The following is a 22,039-nucleotide window of genomic DNA, read 5'->3' as shown; positions in this document are numbered from 1 at the left end:
CAGTCAAAAGTAAAGGTATTACTGTAACCATCAACAAATGTCTTAAGATTTTCATTTCATTTTGGCCCTTGTATTATTACGATGTGACCTTGGGCAAGTTCTTTGAGATTTAGGCTTTCATTCTGCAAGATAGGGAAGCCCTCTGGGCCCATCTGGGTTATAGGGAATCAACTGAGGTATAACACCTATGGAGATGATTTGAAAACTATTAAATAGCTCACAAACAAAAGGTATTGTTATCATTTTCTTATGGGAGTTCAGATGTGACCATTGAGGGCCTGAGTCTTTTTGGAAGACTTCAGGGAATAGGTGAAAGTAGAATTAAGAAAGACCTAGGGAACAAAAAAACAGAAACACCCTAAGTGTCCAAACATTTAAAAAAAAAAGTAGTTGTGGGCCTGGGTAACAGCGAGGAAAGTGGTGTTCTCAACAGTAATAGAGAAGTTTGGAAGAGGGGAGGGTTTTGGGGAAAAGATATGAGTTTAGTTTTGGACATGTTGAATTTAACTTGTCTACAGGACAACCAATTTAAGATGTCCATTCAGCAACTGGAGATTCAGTAGTTGAGGTCAGCAGAGAGGTTAGGACTGGAGAATTAAATCTGAGAATCATGTGTCTAGAGATGACAATTGAAACTATGGGAGCTGATGAGCACTCAGTATATACATGATTTTAAAGTTAAGGGTATTTAGTTTTCCTGGCTAAAATGGAGATCTCAGTTTAAAGATCAAATGTGGAAATATGGCAAAGAACTTTTCAGTATACAGTTGTATTTTCATACTATAAAAAGTGTAACTTCAGTGTGTTTGGTCTTTATACCCCCCTATACCTTCCATCTTCATGTGTTGTGATGGTTAAAAAACATATCAGCTGGTGGCTAACTTGGCCATGAGTCTCAGTGAATGTATGCTGTGCCTCAAAAGACAGATGACAGTGAAAGGAATACCAGATGAGTTGTACATGAAGACTGTCCAGCTTGTAAAACCTGCTACAATGGTGTGCACTGGCCTAACCTTGAAATCTGGGATTACGGCATAAGGCAACAGAATTACTGATATTGGAATGACTGATCAGGGGCAAGTTACATAACTTTTTTCAGCTTCACTTTCCCCTTTGTAGAATAAAAAACATTAAGCTCTGATTACGTACAAAAATATTGTGCTAGGTGGTGGGTGTGTGGACAAGGAAAAACCTATAACGTGTACACAAGTAAATAAATACAAGGTTATCTGATAAAGAAGAGAGTTCTAAAATTTTGAAGGAGGCGTGTGGGCCTTGAAGGAAGTTAAACATTCAGAGGCAAAGGTGTGAAGGCAGCATATGGATTTCCTGTTAAAAGAAACCTGAAAAGCCAAAACTTGGCCAGAGAGTGGGATGATGCAAGAACAAAATACTGTGTACAACATCAGGGAAGTTTTCTGTATTGGATTTTTTTTTCTTTAATGGATTCATTCATCATAAGGGAAAGAGTTCAATCTGAGGGCTTCAGTGAGAAATGCTTATGATGTAAAGACAAGACATAAAAAAAGAACTAAAGTTTAGAAAAGTAAAGTCAAGAGAGCAATACAGAGGAGCAATACCTGTAGTAGTATAACAACATTGCAAAATAAGTCATGAGGATGAATTCAACAAGCAATTTAATAAACAACTACTACTACTATGTATGAGGCTCTGTCCTACATAGTACTAAAGCAAAATGAAAAAGCAGCCTCTGCCCTCAAAGAGTTTCCATTCAGTTGGAGATGGGGAGTGAGAACATGTACACATTTAATTCACTATAATATTTACACAAAGTATTTGGGGAGGGAAAGAAGGGCATAGGTCTAACATGAAGAGCAATTTAATAACATAATAAGGGTTTTAGAGGGTGCAATGGAAGGGTAAGAAAAAGTGAGATAATTTATGAAGAAGTGAGAAATGGATTTGGGTTAACATGTATAGATATATGGGAAGAGGGAGTGGTTGTCAGAAAAAAAGGCTTTGGTCTACCCAGTCCATAATTTAGAGCATAGGCACTAAGTGGAGCCACAGGGTAGTGGAGTGGAACCTTCTGTCATGGCAAAAGCAATGTTAATTTGGATATCAATTCTAAAAAAAAGTGGGGAAGTGAGGAAACTATACATGGCTTGATGGTTAAATCAAGGGGTCAGTGGAGTCTGGGGCCAGGCTGGTTATAAAGGAGTGAAGTAGACTTGAAGGACTCCCCTCAGCTTGCTGAGCTCTGCAACAAGCTGAGTCCAATGTGGATAAACTGACATGATGTTTGTAAAATGTTTGGGGAAACTTAAAAGTTGTCAGTGAACGAGTATTTGGCTAGGTACCATGGGAACATTAGCTAGTACTATTAGAATGCAAATATAAGGCAGTGTCATTTAGACACAGGTTCTTGCTTATAATCAGCATCTAGTCCAATCATTTGCAAGTGTTCAGTTTTTAATAAGTGCAAATAATTGGGTGGCCCTGCAGTTTTAGTGGAAGTACTGCATCAGACAGAAGCAATCTTAAAACTCAACATATCTGAAACTAAACTCATTATCTTTCTACCCAAATCTCTTTCAAACTTTCCCCTTACTGTTGAGAACACTACAATGCCCCTGTCATCCAGGCTCACATCATTCTGAAAGTCCCTCTTTGATCCCACATGTAGCCAAACTGTCATCAAGACCTGTGGATTCTGCCTTCCTAACATCTCTTGTATATGCTCCCTCACTCTGGTGCAGGACCTTACCACTTCACATCTGGTTTAGTCATTTTCAGTGGTGTCCTGGTCATGACCCCATTTACAGTTTTCTTGGTAGAGATACTGGAGTGGCTTGCTATTTCCTTCTCTAGCTCATTTAACAGATGAAACTGAGGCAAAGAGTTAAGTGACTTGCTCAGGGTCACACAACTAGTGTCTCAGGGCAGATCTGAACTCAGGAAGAGGAGCTTTTTGACTCCAGGCCCAGCACTCTATGCATTATGTCACCTAGCTGACCACATCTGGACTAGTGTAATAATCAGCTGGTTGGTTTCTCTGCTTCATCTCTTCCCACCCAGCTGCTAAAATTATCTTCTTAAAGCACAAGTTTGACCACACCACTCTCCTGAATAAAAACTCCAGTGGCTCCCTGTTACTTCAAGGATCAAATGTAAAATTCTGTTCACTTTTTAAAGTCACCATAACCTGACTCCTCCTTATCTTTCCAGTCCTCTTATGTTTTACTCCCCCATCCACATACTATACGATCCAGGGACACTGGCCTCCTGGCTATTCCTCGAACATACTTTCAGGCATTTTCATTGGCTGTCCTCCACATCTGGGATGCTTCCCTTTTCTTCACCTCCTGGCTTCCTTCAAGGCCCAGCTAAAGTCCCACCTTCTAGGAGAAGCCTTTCCCTTCCTGTACGTCTTGTTTACATGTAGTCTTCTGCAGGTCCTCTCTCATCAGAATGGAAGCTCCTTGAGGGCAGGCACTACGTTTTTGTCTCTTTGTATCCTCAGCGCTCAGCACACAGCAGGTGCTTAATAAATGCTTGCTGACAGCTATAATGAGGACGAAAAATAAAGTTTATGCGATTGTGCTCGTGGACTTGGGAATGGCACTCAGAGCGTGGCCAAGGGCAGTTCAACTTAACTCCCATAAGTTTTCACTTTCTCACATACAAAATAGACAAGTTAATATTTTGCTGTACCTACCTCACAGGGTTGTAAGGAAAACAGCCTTGTTTTGATCTTATCCTGTCCTCAATTTTCCTACCTGGCGGTCACTTTTCTTTGACCACCCACCCCTTAGGAGCAAACACAAACACCCAGACCCGCTTCCGGTTTCGGTTACGGAAGCGTTCTCAGAGCCACCGCAGGGAGGACACGTGACAAAACAATCCCGGCAGGCCTCGTTCTCACGCGTTGAGAACTTCGGTTCCGCCCCCCCTTGTGTCATTCTGCGCCTGCGCGAGCGGAGCCGGACTTCGTCCCCATGGCAACGACTGTTGGGGGTCAGGGTAAGGTTGACTTGCTTTAGGCTTCCCTCAGTCCCTTGCTCAGACTCCGGAATTGGAGCTTCTCGGGGGCTGAGGCCATCTGGTCCTACTGCGGTCCTCTTACGCCTTGCGAAGCTAAGGAGGTGCTTTGAAAGGGCCTATCAGCGCTTCCTTCTGCCCCCCCATCCCCCCGCCCCTGCCGAAGACGTGGTTTCTAGACCGAGGAAGTCTCGCGAGATTATCTGCCTCCGAGCTTGCCGTGAGAGAAAGGGAGGGAGAGAGGGAGAGAGGGAGAGAGAGAGAGGGAGAGGAAGAGGGAGAGGGAGAGGGAGAGAGAGAAAGAGGAAAGAAAGACAGAGAGACTGTCTGTCTGTCTTGCTGGGGGCAAGACCTAAGGCGCAGTCGGACCTGATGTGGGCAGAAAGTTTCATGAGGCGTAACCCCCCTTCTCTGTGCCTCAGTTTTTGCATCTGCAAAATGAAGACATGGGACCAGATTCTCCCCAGAGTCTCTTCCTCTCACATCAAGTCAGTCAAGAGTGCATTTACTTGTTGCTGTTTTCTGCCTCGTGCTAAGAGCTGGTGACACAAATGTAATGAATGAAACAGTTTGTACTCTCTAATTATATTGTAAGACAGGAGTTAAGCCTACATCCATATATAGATGCATATACTATATATATTTATAATTAAGTGTATGTGTATGTTTAATTATATGTATAACTAGGTAGCTAAATACAGATATCTTTAAGTATATCTGTTTTGGGGCAGCTAGGTGGCTTAGTGGATAGAGCACCTAGCCAGCAGTCAGGATGGCCTGAGTTCAAATCCAGCCTCAGACACTTATTTGCTGTGTGATAAATATTAAAAGAATAAATGAAAAGTAGCTTACAGAGAGAAAAAACATCATGTAGTTTATGGAGGGAGGACACTAACAGTTTAAGGGGTGAGGATCAGGAAAGGCTAATTTATGTAGATGTAGATATGAAGCTGAGGATCGAAAGAAGAGAGTGCCTTTGAAACAAGGAAAGGAGGTTTTAAAAAAGTTTTTACTGCTAATCACTGTAAGAAGTAAACAGTGGTTTTAAAAGACAAAAAAGGGAAAAGTTATCTAGCTCAAATTTCTTCTGAACTCCAGTCCAGCATCTTCAGCTTAATCTTGGACATCTCTACCAGCATGTAGAGTGCCTGATAGGACTAAACATGTTCCAGATGGAGCAGATTATTCTCTACCTACATACTTCCCCATCTAAACTCTACTCATTCCGTTGAGAATACCACCATCCTCTCAATTAGGGCGGTATAATATCTTAGGGCAGCTAGGTGGCACAGTGGGATAGAGCACTAGTTTTAGAATCAGGAAGACTCAGCTTCATGAGTTCAGATCTGGCCTCAAACACTTCCTAGATGTGTGACCCTGGGCAAGCCACTTAACTCTCTGCCTCAATTTCCTCATCTGTAAAATGAGCTGGAAAAGGAAACAGCAAACTAATCCAGTATGTATGCCAAGAAAACCCCAAATGGGGACATGGAGAGTCAGACATGACAGAAAACGATTGAACAATAAATAGTATCATAGATATAGAGTTGGTAGAGGTGTTAAGATATCATTTAGAGGAATTTTACAGATGACAGTGAAATCTCAGAGAAGTGACTTACAGAGCTTACCACTCCCACTCCAAATCCACCACACTGTCCCCTCAGGATTGCCTCTATTTAACTGTTAACCAAGATACAAGATTAAGTGAGGAGTTATCTTTGACTCATCCCTGTCTCCAACCTATCCTTACCCAATCCAATAATGTGCTTTTATTTATTGATTCTATCCCAGGAGTTGATTCTATCTGTATCCCTCTCTTCTTTCATACTGCTACCTCTAATTTAATACCTCATTACTTGGATGATACCTATGATAACTTCCTAATTGATTCTTCTACCTCCAAACACTTCCCTATTCTAATTTGTTCTTTAAATAGCTGTCAAAATGTTTTCAAGGTGTAAAGCTTACAAAAAGCCCCGGGCTTTATTGTAAGAGGACCACCATGCAAACTCCAGCTTTACAACCTGTTTTCTGTGTGAACTTGGGGAGGTTACTAAACCATTCTCAGGCTCAGTTTCTTCTATAAAAATGGTTTGTCTAGATTAAGATCAATAAGATCTCTCCAAATTCTGGTATGATCTTATCACTTTCCCCTGTTCAAAAATGATTCATCCTCGGACATCCGTAGCCACTTCTGGAGTAGTCCTTTCTCAGAACTTTGTACAAAGTTATGACTAGTTTTTCCCCACCAGAGTCTTAGTATCACATCCTTTCAACATATTCTCTTTTCTTTACTGCTTTTTACATTGTCCTATGTATCTGTGTATATTTCCTTGAAAACTCATATATGTTCCTATTGATAATTTTTGAATATCATTTTTATATTGAATATCATTTCCAACCTTGAAATTTTCTGTCCTTCACTTTGTTTTCTGTCTTTTTACTTGTTTGATCTTTCCTCCACTTAATTGACCTTTATTTTCTTCAACATATGTTTTTCTTTAAGACCAGAAAGCAAGGGGAATTATGGTTAGGAAAAATAGCTCACATTGTTAGCCTGTTATGGTTTACAGAGGCCATCCCCTCAGATCCAGCCTTGTAAGATGAATGGTGTAGGTGGTGTTATCCCCATTTTACACGTGAGGAATTTAAGGGTCAGAGAAATTAAATGACCATCACCCAGAGTCATTCAGACAGTCATTAAGTGCCAGAACTGGAACCCAAACCCCGTTCCTCTGATTCTGAATTCTGTTCTTAGTCCTATGCCACTTATCTTCAACTAACTTTAATTTGAATATTTTTGTTTCAGGATATGGGAGTGAGAACATATTTGAATATTTCCTTAAAAATAAACAGATTAAATCAGAAGATGGAGCTGAAGTCATCTGGTATCATGCAGCTAACCATAAGTCACAAATGAAAGAGGCACTAAAAAGTAAGTGAATATTTGAGTTTTAGACACTTTAGAGTCTAACAACTTATTGAATTTCTCTATGTTTTTTAGGTTATTGGATGAGGTCCAAGGAACAGTACCATAAGATGACATATATTCTAGGAAACAAATTTCAGAGAGGACTCCCTGAATTTCATTTTTTTAAAAATAAAAATCTATCACAGAAGGGTCTTCTCCATTCTGATGGCTGTAATAGAAAGTGATATCTCCCTCTTTTAAGCTCCAGTAGCACTTTGTAGTACTCATATGACATTTATCTTGTACTACCTTGTTTTGTTGCCATTTCGTTTCTTCTCCTCTCCTGTTAGATTGTAAGCTTTATGATTCAGGCACTGCCTTTATACTTCTTATAGTACCCATTCCCATATATGATAGGTGCTTTAAAAAAACCCCATTTGTTGAATTAATGAATCTTTTAAATATCCACCATAACTAATAAACAGGTTCCTTGGACAATATTTATTTCCTTTGCAAGAATTAAAATGTGCTTATCTAGCTATGACTGCACTCTCATATTAAGCCAGAAAGTAACTAATGGTCCTTGTTCCTTTCTTCTTCATTTCCCTGCCTTGTATTATGCACAGTATACATTTAATATTTCATACTTTATGCATAATGCTAATTTATTGGTGATAAAATCATAAATACTTGTATCTCAGGCTGATTCAGTTATAAGATAATACCCCTTCAAAGGATTATTCAGTCACTCTTAATGATCTTAACTGGTCAGGTAGTTGCACTTACAAAACAGTTTGAAATCAGTCAAAGGTCTGTAATATTTTAGTATTCCATCATGTTAAGACTATTTTAACATTAATGCAAATTTATACAATAGTTCGACTCTTCTTATTACCATTTCTTTTTGCCTCCATATTATTTTAATTGCCTCAGATTACATAGCTTTTAAAATATGGGATATGAACTTTGACTGTGAAAAACATTCAATTAAATTTTCTATTGCACTGAAATAGTAGATTATAGGGCTTTAAAGTCATTAGAAGGTCTCATGCATTCTTTCTGTTTCCAAGTAAGAGTACCTGATCTGTTATAATAATTTAAATTTCTTGAAGATTTTCAGAAAGATTTCATAGCTTCCCTTTGTAATGTCTTTTAGTGTTATATGACTCTTCCCAAGAATTAGAAGGTAACTGTGCCAGGTAACTGATTGAACCTTACTGTTTCTTTGAACTTCCATTTTGTCAACTTTCAGAATAACACAGTATCTAAAAGAGAAACAGCTGGATGAAAAGCAAAAATTCAATGAAACACCTGGATGTTTATCCATAGCTAGATGTTTGGAAACACTTGGATGATATCTTTTTTTTTTTAAATCATAACGTTTATCATTGTGGAAACAGACTCCTTAATCGGAAACTTTGAAAAATAATATTACTCTCATATCAGTAGCAGTATCAGTGTTGGGTCTTTGTCATTTCACATCACTCAGACACCTTCTTCCACTGTCTCCTCTTTTACCTCTATCTTTCATGAAGAGGTGGCCCTTATCCTGGCTAAGGCAAATCTCTTGATGTACATCCTTGATCCCATCCCATTCTGTTTTTTTCAGTCTCCTCTATCATCCCCATTCCTTTTCTAATTTTTGATTTCTCTCTAAATACTGGCACCTTAAGCCATTGCATGCAAATAACTCATGTGTGTCCCATTCTTTAAAAACCCTTACTTGATTCTACAGTCTCTACTATTATCCTACCTCTCCCCCGTCCTCTCTTTCCCCCAACTCTGCACCCCCACCACCGAACTTCTTAGGAAGGCCATATACTTTCTTTGCCTCCACTTCCTTTCCTCTTACTCAGTTCTAAACCTTCTGCAATCTTGTCTCTAGCCTCATCATTTAACAGAAACAGCTCTTTCTAAAGTCACTAGTGATCTGTTAATTGCCAAATTTAATGATCTTTTTTCAGTCCTCATACTTCTTGACCTATTTGCTACATTTGACACGGTCAGTCACTCTCTTCTAGATGTTCTCTCTTCTCTGGTTTTCATAGCACTGTTTGCTATTGGTTCTTTTACCTCATTGACCACTCCTTATCAGTCTTGTTTGCTGGATCTTTATCCAGGTTGAGCCTCCAAACTATGGGTGTCCCCCCAAGTCTTACTCCTTGGTCTTTCTCTTTTTTCTCTCTATACTATCTCATTTGGTGATCTCATTTAGCTGCTATATAGGTTCATGTATCATCTTGGTAGACGTGATTCCCAGATTTATATCTTTATCTATGTAGCCCTACTCTGTCTGCTGCTTCTTGGACAGTTCCACAGGCATCTCAAACTCAACATGTCCAAAATGAACTCATTATCTTCCTCCTCCCCCAAAAGTAGCCCTCTTCCCATTTTCCTATTAGTCCAGAGCACAACCATTCTTCTAGCCACCCAGGCACCCAACCTTGGTATCATCCTAAACTTCTCTCTACTACTCTCTCCATATATCCAATCTGTTGCCAAGTCTTTTCTACCTTCACAGCTTATCCTGTGTATCCTCTTCTCTCTACTCACATGGCTGCTATCCTTTTGCAGAGTCCTTATCACACCATTAATCAGTCTCCCTGCCTCAAGTCTCTCCCCACTCCAGGCTGTCTTCCACTCAGCTGTCAAAATGATTTTTCTAAAGCACAGGTCTGACCATGTCACCCCATTACTCAGTAAACTCCACTGACTCCCTGTCACTTCCAGAATCAGATTCTCTTTTTGATATTTACAGCCCTTCACATCCTGACCCCTTCCTACCTTTCCAGCCTTCTTATACCTTACTCATTTCTGTGTCCTCTTCTGATCCAGCTTTCCTACTTGTTCCTCACACGCAGTATTATCCATCTCATGACTGATTGCCCATGCCCTGGAATGTCCTTCCTCCTCACTTCCCTCTCCTAGCTGCCCTAGTTTTCTTCAGGACTAAGCTCAAATTTTATCTCCTGCAGGAAGGTTTTCTTTGTCTCCTCCACTGGTTGGTTGGTTGTTGCCCTTCATTCTTGAAGAGGATCAAAATGACATCACTATGTTAGAGTCAAGTCACAGTGTGTCCAAATGTGGCTGGTCAGACCAATACAAGCTAGGGATGCTCCACCACAGGTTGGGCAAAAATAGTCCATATGATCATTTGGAGTAGAAATGTCTCTAAATTTGCACTTTCTGCAGTTGAGTTTGAATGCTTGGCAGTTTAGCTCAAGTAACAGTCTGTGTCCTGTACCTTATCTTGCCAGGTGGTCTTCAGAATCTTCTTAAGACAATTCAAATGGAAGTGATTCAGTTTCTTGGCATGGGACTGGTATATTGTCCAGGTTTCACAGGCATCCAACACTGAGGTCAGCACAATGGTTCTGTAGGTCTTGAGTTTGGTAGTCATTCTAATGCCTCTTCTCTCCCACACTTTCCTGTGGAGTCTCCCAAATACTGAGCTAGCTCTGGCAACACACGTGTCAACCTCATCATCTGTGTGTACATCCCTAGAAAGTAAACTGCCAAGGTAAGGGAACTTATCCACAGTATTCAGAACTTCTCCATTTGCTGTAACCGATGGTTACAAGTACACTTTCAAAGTCTCTGAAGAACTTTGTAATTGATTGTGTGACATAGGAAACGCTTTGCTTAGGACCATCCAGTATGGTGTGCCCTCATCAGAGAAAGTGCTGTGTTCTATGAGCAAAGCAGAACTGAAGTAGCTCAAAAGAAACACAAGATACACACATTTAGAGAATCCACCTTAAATGTTCACATGCACTATTTGTGGCTGACCTGTGATAGAACATTCTGAGCTTGTATTGGTCTGGTCAGCCACAGTTGGACACACTGTAACTTTAACATAGTGATGTCATTTCGGTCGTATTTGAGAACGAAGGACAGCAACCAACCAACAATCTCCATGCTTAGTATAGCCCTGACATGTAGTAAGCACTTAATAAGTGCTTTTTGACTGACTGACTGCAGGAAAACTATGGCATAAGTACTAAATTATTCTTGCTTCATAAAAATCAATACAGAGAATCATTTGGAACTATGAGGCCTACATTCTGTTTTAATCCTTATGTATGCTTGTAATGTCCTCCCTTTTCTTCTTTACCTTATTTATCTCTCTCCATATATAAATTATACTATCTTCTCCATAAAATCTTTATTGATCTATTCTGTCAATAAGCCCTTTTCCTCCTTGGATCACATAACTTACCTGTCCTGGCTGTGCTTCTGACTCTCTGGACTTCAGCACCATGTATCAGCTTCATTCTCACCCTGGAGACTCCTTTAGTGTCTGGCGCCTCCTCACGTTGGAACATTTATCCCTCTACCTCTATGCCCTTCTCATAGTGGAACATCCTTCTCCTCTCCTCCTCCTTACTAGCATTTATATAATCCTTTAAGATTTGCAAGGTGCTTTACATAGGTTAGTTTATCCCTCTACCATATCAGCTACCTTCTATTGATGAGTTCCCCCTGGGTGTTACATTTTGGGGAAAGGCCCAGGCAGGCTAACCTTCATTCCCCTCAGAGTTGATCTTCTGACTTTCTGGACTTTACTTGCCATGACACCTCTACCCCCCCCCCCGCCACTTAACGCCATCTCCCCCCACCCCGTTTTGTGTGTTGTCTTCACTTATTCAGATATAAGCCCCTTGAAGCAGAGATGGGGTTTTTTTTGTTTTATTGCTTGTATTTGGTTTGTATCTCTAGCACTTAGCACAGTGCCTGGCACATAGAAGGTATTTAATAAGTGCTTATTGCTTTGCCTTGCCTGATACTGTGTTTTGGCTGTGTATTCATTTTTCATTCCTCTAGTAGACTGGAAGATCTGTGAAGACAGAGACCTTGTCTTAGCTAAACTTTTTGTGTCTTTTATCACATAACATAGTTCTTTGCATAAAATAGGAGCTAAATATGTTTTAATTTATTTGACTTAAATAGAAATTTAAAGCTTGAAGTGACCTTAAAGATCAATAAAAGCTATTAATTTGTTGATTTATTCATGCACATACACAGGTTTAGTTGAAGGTAAAATTGATAGGTAGGTAAAGTTTGTTTTAGTATCTCTTACCTTCCATTTCTTCATTCAATTTTCCATTTCCAAGTAATAACTCTACCTCACTGAAATTGCCTCCTGCCCATACTGCCTTCTCTTTCCACCGTCAAAACATTTTTGAGGCAGCTAGGTGGTGCGGTGGATAGAGCAACGGCCCTGGAGTCAGGAGGATCTGAGTACAAATCCAACCTCAGACACTTGACACTTACTAGCTGTGCGAACCTGGGCAAGTTACTTAACCCCATTGCCTAGCCAAACAAAACAAAACAAAACAAAACAAAAAAACCCCCAAACATTTTTGAGGAAAAGTTTCCATGAATGCATCCCTTACTTAGTTGTAAAATGACTGAAAATGCTTCATGTTTTGTGTATCCTAAGGATAATTTAATTAAGGTAAAATATAGAGGACAAGTTTTAATCCCAGTGGGCCTTCCCAGTTTAGGTGACTTTCTACCCCATTCAGTCATAACCAGCCAGCACTGTGTGTATATTTGGGAAATCTGGTTCAGTTTGTCTTATATAGGATGCCTTATCCTGTGGTTGTTGAGCTGATGTTCTAGACAGAGGAAGTGCAAGAGTGTGAAGTAGAACCTCTTCTGTCAGAGCAGTGTGGTTCTCAAGAGAATGGTAACATACATGGCTTTCCAGATGTGGTGTTTGTTTCAGTTTGCTTTGAAAAAGCCTAATATATTATTATGTGCTATAATCTGCTTGAGGTCTTATGTACAGAGTACACCAAAAAGTTCTGCAACAATGATTTTGTCAGAGTCAGTAACTGATGTCTTCCTGTCAGCAACACTTTGCGCCCTTCTCTATTCTATTCTGTGTTCTTATGTTAGGAATCATGGAAGGGGAAAAGATAGGGAAGGAATAAGCATTTATATGGCTTCTGTTATGTGCCAGGCTCCATACTGTGCTTTAGGAATATTACCTCATTTCATCCTCATAGCAACTCTGGGAAATAGGTGCTATTATTATTCCCATTTTGCAGTTGAGGAAACTGAGGCAAACAGGTTAAATGACTTGCCCAGGGTCACACAACTAGGAAGTATCTGAGGCTGAATTTGAACTCAGGGCTTCCTCACTTGAGATCTATTCAATGTACCACCCTGCTGCCAAGGTAGTCAGCAGTTGTGGGTTTGTTATAGACACCATTAGGAAATAAAAATAAGCAAATTTATATACCAGAAAAAGAGTTTTGAATATGGAATCCTTTAAGTTCCCTAGACTTATCTAGCATTCACTTTTTTAATGTTTCTCTTTGTCTGTTTAAATAGGTGGTGCTCACATGATAGAGGCAGATATCCTCCTTTCCTGTGATGAATCAGAACATGGACAGCCAATAATGGCTCATCCTCCTGAAATAAACAGTGATAACACTCTCCAGGAGTGGCTAAGTGAAGTTTTAAAAAGCAATAAAGGCATCAAACTTGATTTTAAAAGGTATGTTGGAAAATGGCACAAATGTCTTATATTCCTATTAGATCAGGAATTCACTTTGAATTGAATTTTTTTCATTTAACAAAAATCTCTTTTCTCTCCCTTCAACCTCCCTTCCCATCCCCACCCCCCACCTCCATTGGGAAAACAAAAACAAAAACAAAACTTTTGTATAGTCAAACAAAACAAATTCTAGCATAGGCCATGTCCAAAAAATATGTCTTTTTTAGGAGTTTGGTACCATCTTTCATCATCAGTCCTCTGGAATCACAGTTGATCAGTTCTCAGGGCTTCCAAAGTTGTTTGTCTTTAAAATGTTGTGGTATTATTCTTCTAGTTCTGCTCATTTCACTCTGTATGAGTCAAAAGTTTTCCCAGGTTTCTCTGAAACCATCCTTTTCATCATTTCTTATAGCATAATAGCATTATTCCATTATATTTATTATCATAATTTATTCACCTAATCCTCAATTGATAGTCACCCTTCAGTTTCCAATTTTTTTTTTTAGGCAGTTGGGGTTAAGTGACTTGCCCAGGGTCACACAGCTAGTAAGTGTCAAGTGTTTGGTCTGAGGCCAGATTTGAACTCAGGTCCTCCTGACTTCAGGGCCAGTGCTCTATCCATTGTCCCACCTAGCTGCCCCAACAAAATTTTTTGAGTTTTAGATTTTTCTCCCCCTTCCTCCCCACTACCCTCCTCAAGATGGTGCACAATCTGATATAGGCTATACATTTACATTCCTCTGGAGATGTCTTAGATCCTTGTATTGCTGAGAAGGGTTAAGTTTATCAATATTAGTCATCGCACAATGTGGCTGTTATTGTGTACAATGTTCTCTTGGTTCTGCTCACTTCACTCAGCATCATACAAGTCTTTCCAGGTTTTTCTGAAGTCAGCCTGTTCATCATTTCTTACAGCACAATAGTATTCCATTACATTCATATACCACATCTTGCTCAGCCATTCCCCAGTTGATGGGCATCCTCTCAATTTCCAATTCTTTGCCACCACAAAAAAAACTGCTATAAATATTTTTGTACATGTGGGTCATTTTCCCACTTGTATGATCTCTTTGGCTCTGCATTGTACCAATTTTAGTATATGTGCTGAATCAAGCACAGTATACTAATCTCCTTTTGCTAACTGTTAAATGACCTAGTAGTACCTCATTTGTTGCAGTATCGAACAGAGGCTACGAGAGAACTGGTCTGAATCAAGCCTGGTTACATCTACACTGAAGGAAAATCATTTTGGCAGCTATGTAATGGTTAGGTGAGAGTGGGGAGAGACTTGAATTAGAGAGATAAATTGTTGTAATAGTGCAGGTGAGAAGTAGTGAAATTTTGAACTTAGGTGGTGGCCATGTGAGAAGAGAGAAGGGGTCAGCTGTGACAGATATTTTAGAGATAGAAATGGTAAGATTTGGCAGTTCATCATATGGGATGAGGGAAAATGTGGAGTTGAGGATGATGTCAACATTATGAATCTATTTTGCAAAAGAATGGTGGGTGGTCCTTTCAGCCGAAATAGGGAAGTTTGAAAGAGGAGTGGGTTTTTGGGAAAAGATAAATTCTGTTTTGCACATGTTGAGTTTATGACATCCATTAAATACCCAGGGCAAACATTGGCTTTGGATATAGAGATCTTGGAAGTCTTCCGTATGGAAATATTAATAAAGCTCATAGAAGCTCATGAGGTTATGAAGAGAGTGTAGAATTAAGGGAGAGGTACAGGTCAGAATCTTAGACAATACCCACAGTTAAGAGGTGTGATACAGATGATGAAACAACAAAGGAGACAGAGAAGGTAAGGTCAGATACACCAGAGGAGAGCCAGAAAGAAGTAGTGCCATAAAAACCCCAAAATGAGAGAATATCCAGGAGAGGGGAGTCAACACTACCTAATGTTCTGTACAGAGAGGCCAAGTAGGATCATTTTGACGTCACCTACCAATGCCCTGATTCTGTATTGAGAAGGACGGTCTTTTTTTTTTTAATTTATTTTATTAATTTATTTTGATTTATCAACAATTGCTTCCATATGCTTTTGAGTTTAAAATTTTTCTCTCTCTTCCTCTCCACCATCCTCCCCAAGACAGTGCACAATCTGACATAGGCTATACGTTTACATTCCTATTAAACATATTTTCACATTAGTGATGTTGTAAGTAAAAATTAAAACCAATAGGAGGAACCATCAGAAAGAGGAAAAAAACTGAACAGAAGAGAAAAAAAAGATAGCAATTCAACTTCCATAGTTCTTTCTTTGGATGTGGATAACTTTTTCCATCATGAGGCCTCTGGAGATGGCTTAGATCCTTGTATTGCTGAGAAGGGTTAATTTATCAATATTAGTCATCACACAATGTGGCTGTTATTGTGTACAACATTCTCTTGGTTCTGCTCACTTCACTCAGCATCAGACCATACAAGTCTTTCCAGGTTTTTCTGAAGTCAGCCTGTTCATCATTTCTTATAGCACAATAGTATTCCATTATATTCATATACCACAAGTTGCTCAGGCATTCCCCAGTTGATGGGCATCCTCGCAATTTCCAATTCTTTGTCACCACAAAAAGAGCTGCTATGAATATTTTTGTACATGTGGGTCCTTTTCCCATTTATATGATCTCTTTGGGATATAGCCCTAGAAGTGCTATACCTGGGTCAAAGGGTATGCACATTTTTATAGGCGTTTGGGCATAGTTCCAAATTGTTCTCCAAAATGGTTGGATCATTTCACAACTCCACCAACAATGCATTAGTGTTCCAATTTTCCCACATCTTCTCCAACATTTATCATTTTCCTGTTTTGTCATGTTGGCCAATCTGATAGGTGTGATGTGGTACCTCAGAGTTGTTTTGATTTGCATTTCTCTAATCAATAACTATTTAGAGCATTTTTTCATATGACTATAGATGGCTTTGATTTCTTCATCTGAGAACTGCCTGTTCATATCCTTTGACCATTTATCAATTGGGGAATGGTGTGTATTCTTATAAATTTGTCTTAATTCTCTATATATTTTAGAAATGAGGCCCTTATCAGAGAGACAGGTTGTAAAAATTCTTTCCCAATTTTCTACCGGGAAGGACAGTCTTAAAGAGTAGAGTAAGCAGAGTCTGTGGTCTTTCGAGCAGTGCCCACAATTTGTTGTTGTTGTTGTTTGAACCTGTTCAAACAGCGTTTCATTGTTGTAGGAAATTCCTGGTGGGAAAACTCCCTCTACCAATGCAGATCAACAGCTGTTCTATAATTTAATAGTCTTAGACAAGAGTGACACAGTTAGGGTCTCACAGCCTGTGTCAGAGGGAAGACTTGAATCTGGGTCTTGCAACTTCAAGGCTGGCTCTATTCATTATCCACTATGCCAGGTTGCTTTCATGATCCATATAACATTAATTTGTTGCAGTATGAAGCTATTTTGAGATCTGTTAAATTTGAGAACTAATTCTTCAGCTTTTTAACTGGGAATCATTAAAAAAAATTATAGAAAGTTTAAACAAATTTGCTAACAGTAAAATATAATTAAAGACACAAAAATAAAGTAAAATTTTAATATTCATATTGTATGTAATCACCATCAAAGTGGTAACATTATTATTTTCTGTTAGCATTAAATGGTAATTTAATTGTACATATGAATTCTAATTACTAGAGGATGGTTAAAGTAGCTCATGAAACTGGCTACTAATGTAGAAAGGGAGTACTGACATTCATGAACTCATGGATCATTGAACCACTGAAGTCTGAATGTTTAACAGATACTATTTGATGATGATGCACTTCCTATCCAGGTTTAGTTTTTGAGATCTTTCAATGTGGAAACTCCAGCCCACAGATGCAGATCAGCAACTCCTTTCTAACTTATCATCTTAGAGGGTGTCAGAGGAATTGAGAGCTTAAATGATTTGGCTTGGTCACTCAGCAAATATATGACAGAGGGAAGACACAGAACCTAGTGACTCCAAGGCTTCTTTTTATTCAAAGAACAACACTGCTTCCCCAAGACTTATTTTAGTTAACCTTTAAACATTTTTTTCCAATATGAAATAGAAGATGATTACAGAGTCGTGAACCTGAGTGACTGGATGGATAGTAATAGTTTCAACAGAAATAGGGAAGTTAGAGAGAGGAGTGTTGTGTTTTTGTTTTGTTTTTATATTTTTTTTTGTGAGGCAATCCGGGTTAAGTGATTTGCCCAGGGTCACACAGCTTTTAGTAAGTGTCAACTGTCTGAGGTCGAATTTGAACTCAGGTCCTCCTGACTCTAGAGTTCTGTCCACTGTGCCACCTAGCTTCCTCTTGAGAGGAGTAGATTTTGAGGGAAATACAGAGTTCTGTGTTGGACATATTGAGTTTGAGATGCCTGCAAGAAATGTACTTTAAAATGTCTAATTGACAGTTGGTAAAGCAAGACTGAAGCTTGGAGGAGAAACCAGAACTAGATATATAGATTTACGAATCATCTTCATACAGATGATAATTAAGTCCATAGAAGAAAGGAGAGTTCAGGGTGAAGCCTTGGGTACGTGTACAGATTTGCTTGGCCCCAGCAAATAGAACAGGAGGGGAGAAGTTAGAGATTTTTGACTTCATAGAAGGAATAGAACTGCCCCAAACTAGAATCATCTGCTTCAGGAAGTAGTGATTTCACAATCACTGAAGATCTTCAAGTGGAGGTTGGCTAGTCAGACTTGTGAGATACTTGTTCAGATTTGTGTTGAGCTAAATGACCTCTGAGGGCCCTTACAAATCATTTTCTGTAATTCAATAACTTTCTTAGATGTGTTTCTGAAAAAAGTATACCTAAAAAGATACTAATACAATCATATAATGTGAGAGTGTTAAAATGACAGAGCGTTTTAACCAATATAAGGGACAAGGAAGTCTAAAGAAAACAAAGCTGAAAATTCTGTTAGCGTGAGTTAAGTCTTATGACTAGTTCATAGATGAGTATAGCCAAGATAGAAATACAATTAGAAAAGAAATGCCAGAGAACTTGTTCTAATATAAACAGGTAAGCAGTGAAAAAAAAGGTGATTAAAAAACATATCCAAGTTTGTGCTAATTGGCCTCTGAGGTCCCTTTCAGCTCTAAATCTGTGATCGTGTAATCCTTTAGTAGGGAGGTGCAGGTAGCTCTCATGTTGTAGTACATTCTTGAAAATTCTGTTAGCACTTAATAAATCCTTGTTGAGTGACAATATCTTCCCACAGAAACAATGTAGTAATTGTGGTCATATTACCAAGGACTAAGCCTAACAATGACATTTAATAATTCACATTTACGTAGTCCTTTAAGATTTGCAAGGCATTTTTCTGACAACAACCCTGTGAAGTAGGGAGTATATTTGTTATTATCTCCATTTTATAGATGACAGTTTGAGACTTGAGAAGTAAAGAGAATTTCCCTTCGATCACACAGCTATTAAGTGTTTGAGGTAGACTTCTGGCTTTAGTCTTCTGCCTCCTAGTCTGGGGGTGGAGAAGAGACAGGGAAAAAGAGAGACAGACAAACAAGAGAAACTTCTTTGCCTACTTATAGTGGAATGTCCTTTATGAATTTAGTGTGTGGAGATGAGAGTCAGGGCTTTTTAAAAATACTGTCTACTCAAGGATGGTGTCATGGAATAACTGACATTTTAGAAGGTTACAAGGTTTATAAAGCATTTGACATACATTACTTAACAAGCATTTGAGACATTTAACTTGGCAGTTTAATGTTTCAAAAGTAGGTGTTTGAGTTCAGTGAACTAGTCTCTCAAAACATAATAAAACCATGTTTTGTGAATGACAGATATACCAAAGTCATCCAGCAAGCGTTTATCAGGTACCTTCTGTGTACCAGGAGCTGTTCTAGGTCCTGGCATGCTCTCAGGGAGCTTACATTATATCATTTGAGGCTCATGACAGTCCATAAGATTAGGTCCTACCATTATTCACATTTCATAGATATAAATAGACTAAGGAGTAGGCAGGCGAAATGACTTGTTTAGAGTCACACATCTAGCAAGTGTCAAAATAGTTTAACACAGTTCTTTCTGACTCCAAATCTGCTCTTCTTTCCACTATGCCAAATCTTGTTATGACAGAAATGGATTTGTAGGGAAATGGTAGGTTCAAATTCCTACTTTGTTACTTAGAACCTTTGTGACTTTGGGCATGTCACTTTAAGCCTTTGGGCTACAGTTTCCTCATTTGTAAAACATGGAGGAGGGACTAGATGATCTTTAAGTTCCCTTTCAGCTCTAAATTCTATGTTCATAGGTTCTTTCTCTCTGTGGCTTCTCAAAACAAGCTTCATGGCTACTGCTGCAGAAACAATTAAGTGAGCTGAAAGTAGAAAAGTGAAATATAGGTATTAACAGAGTTGTTCTGAATGAATAAAGCAGAGAAATGGCATGAAACAAGTAGGGAATGTATATATTTTTTGAAGAGTTGAAACTTAGTTGGTTAACAATTATTTGACTTAATTGCTTACCAACAGGTCATTAAACAAAATTGTATTTTTAAAATGAAGAACTATGTGTGTAAAGGAATCTTGGTTTGTCTTGGGATTATCAATTCAGCAAGTTTATCATTTTGATATCATATTTGAATACTTTTTCTTGGTTTTTGCTGATAAAGCTTAGAAATACACACACACACACACACACAAAATGATACTTTGCTACCACCTGCTGGTAATGAGTATCAATGCAAAGGAGTTTGAAAAGGAAATGAATTTTTTAAAAAGGCTCCAAAAATCGGTGTGTAGTGGCTAGTCCAACCAGCTCCAATCTTGTGAGAACAGATTTTATATCAAACAACAAGATAAGATAAATATGATCAGAATGCTTTGGATTTTTTTTTCACAAAATGCAAAATTATTTTTAAAGGATCATTTTAGTTGAAATTTACTTTTGGAAAGGCAGTGTTTAAAGCTGCTTATCATTTGCTATTTATTATTCTTGTTATACGATCAGAATGCTTCGGATTTTTTTTTTTTCACAAAACCCCAAATTATTTTTAAAGGATCATTTTAGTTGAAATTTACTTTTGGAAAGGCAGTGTTTAAAGCTGCTTATCATTTGCTATTTATTATTCTTGTTATTTACTGCTTTCGATGGCAAATTAGTTCTGTCAGCCTGTATAACATTACATAACAATACAGTTGGGTAGGTCAAAAGAATGAGTAATATAGACATTGTTCTGATTAGAACATTTTTGTTGTAAAAATATTTTTCTAATTATATTATATTTATATGTTATATATTATTACATATTATATATACACTTCTGTATTTTAATTTATATATCATTTATATATAATATGTTATTATTATATGTCATATTACATACATATTCTAATTATAGAAGATCAGGGAGATTATTTATAATACAGTAGAACCAAGGAGTTACAGCCAGAAGGGACTTTAAAGACCACCTAATCCAACACCTTCATTTTACAAATGAGGAAACCAAAGCCCAGAAAGGATAAGTGATTTGTCCAAAGTCATATAAGGGAGTTAAAAATAACGGACCTGTGATTTGAATCTAGGTCCTCTGACTCCAAGTTCAGTTATCTTTCAGAACATACTAAGGGTACTTTAACTTTTGAAAACTGGCTACATTTCATTTATTTATAGAATTTTTCCCCCAGAGAGAATTAGTTGTATCATATTGTTAATCAAAATAATGCTGAGCATCACCTGCCTATCATCCAGAAGAAATACTTGTGTATTTCAAGTTGTTCTTTGTCACCTAAGTACAGCTACTAGTAATCATCATAATAATAGTTTGTACGTATATGTATATATGTGTGTGTATATCTATATCAATCACTTGGTCTGTGCCAGGTGCTGTGATAAATACTTTATGACTATTATCTCATTTGATCCTCACAGCAACCCTGGGAGGTAAGTGCTATTATGATCCCCATTTTACAGTTGAGGAAACTGAGGCAAATAGAGGTTTAAGCAACTTGCCCAGGGTGATACAGCCAATAAGTGTCTGAGGCTAAATTTGAACTCAGGTCTTCCTGACTCCAGGCCCAGCACTCTCTCCACTGTGCCACATGAAATGTAGCTGTTTTGAATTAAAAACATTACTTAATGTTTTCTAAGAGTAGATTAAAATCTGTTTAAACTTTTGTACATATTGTAATTTGAAACTGAAATTTATAAAGTTGCAGTTTCACCAATTTGGTAAAATGAGTTGGGTATTTTATCAGAAAATACTTCAAAATATAATTGTGAGGTCTTCATTGTTTCAACTCTCCAAATATTTTCCCTCTTCTACTGAGGACCTAAGGGTTTTCCTTGCTGGAGAGTGTTGTACATAGAAAGAACACTTGCCTCTGGAGTTTGAATTCTGCTTCTGATGATGACTACCTGTATGACCTTGAGCAAGTCACCTAACCTCCCTGGGCCCCGGTGAGGGCAGGGGACTGAACTAAATGGCCCCAGAGTTGCCTTGCAGCTCTAGATATATGATCCAGTAAAAGTGAACAACTTCATAAGGCCAGAATGAAATAGCCAAGAAACAAAACACAACATTGTATGCTTTATGCTTTTGGACAAGATGTCTGTCTAAACAGAAGCAGACTGACCAGCTCCCACTTACCTACTACAGAAAAA

The 22,039-nt window shown here is 38.4% G+C and overlaps 1 protein-coding gene and 1 long non-coding RNA gene across 2 annotated transcripts in view; one reads left to right on the top strand and one right to left on the bottom strand.

The window, feature by feature from the left end:
- Positions 1–1,410: 1,410 nt before the first annotated feature.
- LOC110222532 (uncharacterized) lies at positions 1,411–4,209 on the bottom strand. The gene is made up of 2 exons (XR_013486124.1): positions 3,680–4,209; positions 1,411–3,526 (listed from the first exon to the last, which is right to left on the bottom strand). It is a non-coding gene; the product is annotated as an uncharacterized LOC110222532 (long non-coding RNA).
- The window catches only part of FAM151B (family with sequence similarity 151 member B), a 55,067-nt gene continuing 36,917 nt past the window's right edge, over positions 3,890–22,039 (top strand). Inside the window, 3 exon segments of the mRNA XM_021007545.2 lie at positions 3,890–3,984; positions 6,812–6,937; positions 13,256–13,421. Of these exon segments, the coding sequence (XP_020863204.1) occupies positions 3,960–3,984; positions 6,812–6,937; positions 13,256–13,421 (317 nt within the window). The 5' untranslated portion in view covers positions 3,890–3,959.

Source organism: Phascolarctos cinereus, unplaced genomic scaffold, assembly GCF_003287225.1.
Source record: "Phascolarctos cinereus isolate Bilbo 61053 unplaced genomic scaffold, phaCin_HiC Scaffold_4;HRSCAF=312, whole genome shotgun sequence".
NCBI lineage: Eukaryota > Metazoa > Chordata > Mammalia > Diprotodontia > Phascolarctidae > Phascolarctos > Phascolarctos cinereus.
The sequence above is the reverse complement of the archived record's forward strand: the minus strand, read 5'-3'. Positions and strand labels throughout refer to the sequence as shown.